Source organism: Akebia trifoliata, unplaced genomic scaffold, assembly GCF_017979445.1.
Source record: "Akebia trifoliata isolate Shusen 1 unplaced genomic scaffold, ASM1797944v1 Contig01066, whole genome shotgun sequence".
Taxonomy (NCBI): Eukaryota; Viridiplantae; Streptophyta; class Magnoliopsida; order Ranunculales; family Lardizabalaceae; genus Akebia; species Akebia trifoliata.
In genome coordinates, this window is record NW_028237461.1 from 14965 (window position 1) to 23551 (window position 8587).

Below are 8587 nucleotides of genomic sequence, written 5' to 3' on the forward strand. Positions count from 1 at the left end.
GTAACTTAACTATTCAGACTCGGAAATTGACAAACGAGTATACCATTTCGAATAATTCTTCGTTACGGACCTAATGATGTCATCAAATCTTTTTGATTCTCGCTCTAACGAAATTCTACTATTTTGGGTCCCACTTAACGCGAAAATTCGGGATTATTTTATAACTTTTTCATTCGAACTCGAATTCGAACTTGCTTACAGGCTAATGTATATATTCTGATCTTTTTGAATCTAATGGCGAAGTCGATTTTTCCTTGAAATTTAATCATAACAATATTCAAGTATTTTTCTCTAAGTCCCTTCTCCAATATTTTCCTCCATATCTCACCATTCAATTTCCTCGAGATATGAGTTGAAAATCCGGGGTGTTACATTTTCAAATGAAAATAATATATATGTAGCTATTTTGTGAGTTATTAAAGAATCTGTGAATGCCTGAAGGGATAGTGCGTCATATCATTTGGAGTGATGTACCATCCTGGGATGTACAGTAGGGACCACCAAGCTCATATGTAGTATAGGACACGTATGAGAGTGGAGTCACAACTGGAATCTGGGTTTATTCTTTTCTATCTTTACCAATGAACTTGTAACGTAAAGGTGGTCATACACGAATGATTTGTATATTTGGGAATCACATGCACGTCTGATAGGTATAGACGAAGATGATTAGTCAGTGATCACTAACAATCTATAGTAGTCGAACGTTTTAACACATCAAAAACAGACCCATTGCTTACGGTCACGTCAAACGGCCAACCTGAACCGGATAAATGGTCTCGCAAGTGTGATAAACAGCGACCAGCTACAAAATCAGGAACTAATACTTTATAATGAAACATCATGTCCTGACTGAGAGCAATTCAGTCGTGAATCCCAACTCTCTAATTTCACTACTCCACCATTGTGTATTATGTATCTGTTATTTTATTTTTATATATAAAATGAAATACATGTTTAATATTTTCATTTGATCAATTATATTTGTATAAAAAGAAATGTCTAGTGGATACTATTAATGAATGTAATGTGAGTTTTAAATGTTTATTACTTATCCCTGACTATATGTATCAGTTAATCGTAGTTCTTCTATACAACTTTGCATAGTTTAAAATGATTCAGTATGTTTATTCGTTCATGTTAGGATAGGCTATTGATAGAAATTGTTTACTTCCTTACTGGATAATCATTATTACTCTCCATTTCCTTTTCCATTTCTTTAGTTTCAGATTCAGAAACTTGACGAGGTAGGTATAGAGCACGAGTGAGGATCATTTGATGGGTTAGATAGACAACCAGAATCCGTCACCTGGAAGTATTGAGATTATACTCCATTTGTCCAGGAGTATTGTAGATTTTGTCTTGAGTGTTAGGAATTTTGTTAGAGTAAGAAATTTTGTATAATCTTATATATTAATTTCTTCTTCCGCACTCTGATCTATCGTACATTATTAGATGTATATAGGCTTCCGCTAGTTATTATATTTTGTATGTATATACAGGATAATGAATGTCGTCTATCAAGTACAAGTTGAATGCCTTAGAATGCTAACATAAACAGAGGAGACCATGCCGAAATTTCGAGGCGCCACCTTGTGCCTCGAGATCTAATATGAGGCTTTGTGTTAGCATTTGGTAAGGCTATGACGAGGAGATGATCATCACAAAAAACCAATCCCTTTTGAAACTTTTAACCCTAGTTTACAAGTTGAAGAATTGCGAACCATCAATTATTTGTAAACTATTTTTACGGGGTTAGAAGTTTCATAATGGGCTGATTTTTTTAAGATGATCTCATCGTTATTAAGATCATTCTCACAAAAAATTAGCCTATTCCTAAACTTCTTGCCCATATATTGAAAAATGTTTGGCTCTCTTTAGGGCCTCTGAATGTTTTCCTATAAACAATTTTAAATAATTAAAACTTGACTTGAATGCTCATCGAATTGATTCAAATAAAAAATTAGCAAGTCGACACAAATGAGTCAAATAAAATTATATTGAATTTATGAATATATTTTAATAAATAAATAAAATTCATAGAAATATTAAAAATTAGGGGGTATATTTGATTTCGTGGAAAATCATTTGCCACAAAAATTCTTTATTTTCTAGTGTTTGGCAATAAATAAATTGAAAAAGGCGAAGAAAATGATTTTTTTTACGCATAAGATTTGTCGTCCGAATAAGAAAATCTTTTCTTACCCCCCTCATAGGAACACGATTTGCCACATAATTGTTGTTGATTCACTCTAACAGTGTAGCTATTTGTAATTTGCACATTTTATGCTTTTACAACGCATGTTGTTTGTAATTTATATATTATGTTGTTGACTTGCTATAGCAGTGAAGGTTGTTGGTGGTTGTTATTATAAAATTCCAACTAAGCTTACTATGTTAGTAAGATTTCACTACTAAGAGTACTTGGGCTTACCTTGAGGCATTTAAAAACATGATCTGCTGCTTCAGGTTGTAAATGAAAAAAATTATTTTTCACCATCAAAATTTAATATTAAGTTTTCGAATTATGTGGAAGTTTGGTAGTCGTATATTTTCAAAACCTTGGATATAGCTCTAACAAAATGTTTTTTGAACCTTTTTTCTTCATCTTATTTTTTTGATAGCACTTATAGGGCTATGGTCTTGGATTGTTGATCTGGTAATCCATTTGAGCAGCATGACCTTACTAAAGGTCAAAATAGTCTTTATAAAAGAAATTTAACTGTTAAGTTGACAACAATTTGACGGAAGGGGTAAGTGAACCCCTTAGTTAACAATAAGTAGGGGTGCACATTGGATTGGGTAAATCCGAGAACTGAATCAATTCGAAACCTTTTGGATTGGGTTGGTTCGGATTGAGCATGGTTTGGTTCGGGTGCGAATTGTAAAAAAAAATCTGATTGATTTGGATCGATTATGAATTAGGGATATATGGAACCGAACCAATCCGAAATATCTATATATATATATATATATATATATATATATTTGAAAATAAAATCCTTTCTTAATTTCGTTCTTCTATTCTCTATTTCTTTCTTCTTCAAGTTTGAAGAAAACCTAGTCGTCGTTCGTCTCCCTCACCTCGTCACTCGCCACCTCGTCGAAAAACAAAGAGGCAACCCATCTCTCTCTCTCTCTCTCAAATGTGTTAGTATGTTATGAAGTGGTAACTCATCAAGTCTTTAACTTCATTTCCTTTATTTTTTCTAACAAAAACTCATAAAAAAATGTATACAAATCTCTCTCTCAACTTTCAAATGGATCTACCTATTTATGGAAAAACTTTCTCAAAGAGTTTGATTCTTTATTTTTTTATGAGAACCTTTATGCCGTGTTTATTAGATGAAATATACTACACGAACCTAGACTTGGATTTGTTAATCTACCATTTATGGATTAGTTTCCTCACTTTCACTCAAAATTTAATCATAAAATCATTTTCATTTTAAAAATTGGCATTATTTATGATCTGATCCAAATGGTTCCTCTTTTGAAAGAAAAAATAGTAGTTTTTTTATTTTGAAAGCATGATAACCGGGATCCAATCCAAACCAAGGTTGGTTTGGATTGGTTCAATTCTAATTTTACCAAAATCCGAACCAATCAGAATCATGTGCATTCCTAACAATAAGGGAGGTGGGTGCAATTATCAAAATGTAAGGATCAAAATGAAATTATGCCAAGTTATAAGGGGTTAAAGTGTAATTTACCCTAAATTTTAAATGACTTACTGGCCTAAACTCTAAGGGATCAGTGTATAATTTATCCTAAGTACATAACTACATGTTCTTAATAAAGAGTCTTTCATTGTCATTTACCCAAAAATGAAATCAATAAGAGTCGTCTTGGGGTGACATAGGATTTATTATGATTCTCACAATTCTAACGTGGATATATGCATACATAATCGTAGATGGTTTTTACTCATACCGCAAGGAAATACATCTATGGTCATGTGCACATCCTGAGACTTGTGAGAATCGCAGTAAATACTTTGTGTCATTTCAGCATTTTTTGATAAAAACAAAAAAATAATAATAAAAAAAATAAAAAATCGTGCTAGGGTGATACTGGATTTACTGTGATTCGCACAATTCTAATGTGAACATACATACATAACCATAGATGGTTTTTACTTGTATTGCGAGGAAACACATCTATGGTTACGTGCACATCCCACATCAGACTTGTGAGAATCGCATAAAAATTCTTTTTTTTTTGTCATTTCAGCATTTTTCCAAAGAAACAAAAAAATATGAGAGAGTTGTAAGTCCTCTGCAAAGGCAGCCGAAGATGAAATGTCGATGTGTTGGTCGTCATGTGCGACTGTGTTTCTCCGCCCGTCCACCATAATTACACGTGTCGCCATTTCCAACCCTCTTAACCTAAGAAACCCCTTTCGAAGGAAACTCGTTTTCTCTCTAATGGAAAGCGATGAATCCAAACAGAGCTTCGGCTTCCTGACCAAGAAACCCTACGATCCTCCCTCCTGGGCTGTCCATCTCGATCCAATCCCTTCTCACATCTTCTCTCTCGCAAATGTAAGATCAAAATCTTTCTTTTTTAAATCTTATTTCAAGCAGCAGCGTCAGAGATCAGACTGCTTTAATTTTAATTTAGTTATAGAAGATAAGGTCTTATTGAATCTCCATTTTTGTGCAAGAAAAAAAAAATACTTACATCACTGATATATTTTTTCTTTTCTTTTCTTATCAGCTTCCCACTCCTATCCACAAATGGAATCTTCCGAATTTGCCGAAAAATGTTGAAATGTGGATTAAGGTGAATTATAACTTCATTTAGCTTGTTTTTTTAATATAAATTTTATTTGTTTTTTGTTCTATAATATGGATATTAGTTTCTTTTACTGTTCTCCAAATTTTTGGAAGAAGCTTTGATGATAATAATGTGAAAAAAGGGAAATAGATAAATTTTTTTGTCAAATTAAGTAAACCGATATGGTTTTGAAATATTGGCATACCCAGAGGAATTTATCCGTTTGCGTAAAAAAATTTAGTGAATTTACTTTTATACCCCTCTAGTTTAAAAATATTGGATTACACATTTTTTGATAAATTAAAGGGGTATAAAGGCAATTGTACTACAATAGTATTCACAAGAAGAACTGCCTAAGGATAAAGTCTTAGATTACGTGGCTAGATTTGAGGGTTGACTAGGATTAGGTGGCAATGAGACTAGTACGTAGCCCCAAAGACATTGTTTGTCCGGGAAGAAGACAAGACTGGTTGTCTATTCAGCCGCAAAGGAGAGGGTTAGGTTAGGTGGTGGTGGTGTGTGTGTGTGTGAGAGAGAGAGAGAGAGAGAGAGAGAGAGAGAATTGAACTCCAGAATCTTTGTCCCGTCAATGGGACCACCAGGTTTAAATAGAGGACCCCTCCCTCTCTCTGCTTACCTGGGCAATGGATGTCAGCCCGGATGTCAGTGATAGGTAAGAGGGGTCGATGTCCAGGGCTAACCTTCTCTATCGAAGCGGTCAACCTTGGACAATAGACTTTCCTTAAGGTTGACAAAAGGGATTCAACAGGGTTGACATCTCTTGTTGCAGCGACAGACTCCCTAGGGATTGATAGTGGAAAAAGAGGATGTCAGCCATGCTGACACTCCCAATTGCCTTGCTGACATTTTCCAGAAGGTTATGATCCCTAGGCGTTGTCACTTATTGTCCCTGACACTGACCTGCTCCTCATCTCATGGCCTCTAGACCTATACCTTGAAAGCTCCCTCCTTAGTATCTGCATGTCTTGTCTTGGGTGTGGTGCACAGTCATACCATAGGTCTGAAGGAGCGTGCCTTGTGGCGCCCACTACAGTATTGATGTCGGCGCCTATTGGTGGAATCGGTCCCTAGTAGCATACATGTTTGAGCTAGCGTTCTCAAGATGCGTGTCCAAAAGCGCCTATTAACAAAAAATATTTACACAAATGGATAAATTTATCCAAATATGTAAATATTTTTGAAAATTTTTATCCAATTGTGTACAACACCCTTTTCTTTCTATTATTGATGACCTTTTTAAATTGCATGCATTTTTCCCTCTAAAGGGTTGGGTTCCGTAGACTCATGAAAGTACACAATCCCAATGGTGTAGACACTTAATCCCAGTGTAGGGATTTTGTCTTCAAGATTTGTGACATATTCTCGGGATACCTTTTTTATCCTAACCCTTCGATATTGTATGTACACTGTCAAGACTGTGAGTGAACATGAGTTCCCTTTCCATGTGTCTACTGATCCCAACCCTTTTGGACATTTGATTCCTTTCTATGTTCTCCATATTTTTGGTATAAGGTTTTGATGATGATGTTTTTTCTTCTTTTGTTATTGATGGAAATTTTGGGCATATGTGAATGTAGTTTATTGATGGCATGTACCGATTATATTAACTATTGAAACATATTCAAAAGAGGATGTATGATACATATGGGCAGTTACAACTATTTATCCAAATTTGTAGTGCAATACAATATGAAATTTATCAATATTTATCCTGATACATGTCATTTTTATGGGATATTGATAGGGTAAATTACCATTTCGGTGCTGAGTATGGGAAAATTCCCATTCTGACTCACTGTTCATTTTAATTCCCAAAACATGCTTTTTAGCAAGATCGTCACTTTTATAAAATCAGTGAGATCGTCACTTTTAGAATAAATATCAGCAATCTCACTACCTTTCAGTGAGATTGTCACTTCTATAAACCAGTGAGATCGTCACTTAAAAAAAAAAAATACCAGTGATCTCGCTACTTTTTATCATCGAGATCGTCATTTTAAAATCCCTAAGATCTCGCTATTCACACTATGATTTCAATGCTTATCATTTTTTTTTTCTCTTTTTGGATGGATAAGCTAGACTCGAACCCACAACCTCAAACTTGGATTACAAGATGTCAACCAATTGAGCTATGTGTCGATGCCCATTTCAGTGTTTAATATAACTGATATAGTGTAAAAAAGAAAGATTGGCCTACGAAATGACCACAACTTGTGAATTCTTTGACTCCTTATTGGTTCTCTATATTTTTTGTGACCTGGGCTTTTCTTTATCGTTTAACATTCTTTTCGTTTACACTGACTGAAAATTTTCGAATTATATAGCGTGACGATCTTTCAGGGATGCAATTAAGTGGTAACAAAGTCAGGAAATTGGAATTTTTGATGGCAGATGCCATAGCGCAAGGCGCTGACTGCATTATAACCATAGGAGGCATCCAAAGCAACCATTGCCGTGCAACCGCCGTAGCAGCAAAATATTTGAATCTTGATTGTTATCTTATACTACGTACCTCAAAGGTACCCTTCGTTTTGCTTTTCATTCTCTCTTTGGTGGTACGGTATGTTTGGTACTGATGTTTGAAATTAAATTGGCTCATAGAATTGCTTCTTGAATTCGTTGCAGGTTCTAGTGGACAAGGATCCTGGATTGACAGGCAACCTCCTTGTTGAGCGTCTAGTGGGAGCACATGTTGAACTTGTCTCGAAAGAAGAATATGCGAGAATTGGGAGCGAGGTTCGTCCTTCTCCTCTTAATTATTCCCTCTCTCTGCTCTGCTAAAGTTGGATATTTAGTGTGGGTAAGATTTCCATGTGCAACTTCTATTCATGGTTTTAAATCTTGATTTTGCATCTAGTCTCGTTCGTGAACCATACGGAGATGACTCGAATGAGTCATCTTGGTATATCGGATTATTTTGAAGAATTTTTTTTTTTCAAAAAAGAAAAATATATCACGGTTATGGTGTCTCGTCTTGATCACGAACTATAAAAAAGAGGACTCGGGAGGGGTCTCAGACGATTTTTAGAACCATGCTTCAACTGCAACATTGTAATTGATACAGCCGTTATGGACATACCATGCTTCAATTTGTTATTTATTTTTTGGAGCATTTACTATCCAATTATGTATTTCTAATGCATATTGTCAAATAATACCAGATACTGAATGGATACTTCTATGCCACATTTATTTTGTTTTCCTATTGGACTATTGTGTATTTTATTAACTCCTAGCTAATTTTCAATCCTCTTGCCAATAAGAAGATATAAATAATTTTATACTACGTTTGGCTTAGTGTGAATCATAAAAATTGATACCTAGCTTGAAAAAATTAATTTTGTGAGTCTTCATCAATCTGCATTAGCCTTTAACTTGCTTGCTGACCCCCCCTTCCCCCCACAAAAACTAAAGAAAAAGAAACCCTAGCTTGAAAAAACTAAAAATAAAGCATGGTTTAAACATCTTGGTGGGAAACCTATATCCATGATTCAAAATTACTTGTTGCTCCGTTATGTTTCAATTTTTCCCTATCTTTTTTGATATATCAGTATGAACCATTGCTAGATATTTTGGTATTACGTAAAAAGAACACTTTTATATATTGAAATTCAAATGTTTCGGAATGCTTCATGAAATATCCATTGTTCTAGAATGTCTTTGTTGAAACACTCCCGTTTTTTGACCTACTGGAATGGAACATTGTTTCATGTTTTGAAATTTTATATATATATATATATATATATATATATATATATATATATATATATATATATATATATATATA

The 8587-nt window shown here is 34.4% G+C and overlaps 1 protein-coding gene across 2 annotated transcripts; it reads left to right on the top strand.

Annotated features, from left to right (window-relative positions):
• Window positions 1-4214: 4214 nt before the first annotated feature.
• LOC147380719 (D-cysteine desulfhydrase 1, mitochondrial-like) lies at window positions 4215-8000 on the top strand. 2 transcript variants are annotated; one of them, XM_086431340.1, is made up of 4 exons: window positions 4229-4544; window positions 4720-4785; window positions 7125-7319; window positions 7426-7974. In XM_086431340.1, exons 1-4 carry the CDS (start codon window positions 4302-4304, stop codon window positions 7579-7581), a joined length of 660 nt encoding a protein of 219 aa, XP_086287466.1. In that variant the 5' UTR covers window positions 4229-4301; the 3' UTR covers window positions 7582-7974. The 2 variants fall into 2 exon arrangements, with proteins under 2 accessions (XP_086287467.1, XP_086287466.1); XM_086431341.1 differs by lacking the exon at window positions 4720-4785 and having other exon boundaries at window positions 4215-4544; window positions 7426-8000.
• The last annotated feature ends 587 nt before the right edge of the window (window positions 8001-8587 follow it).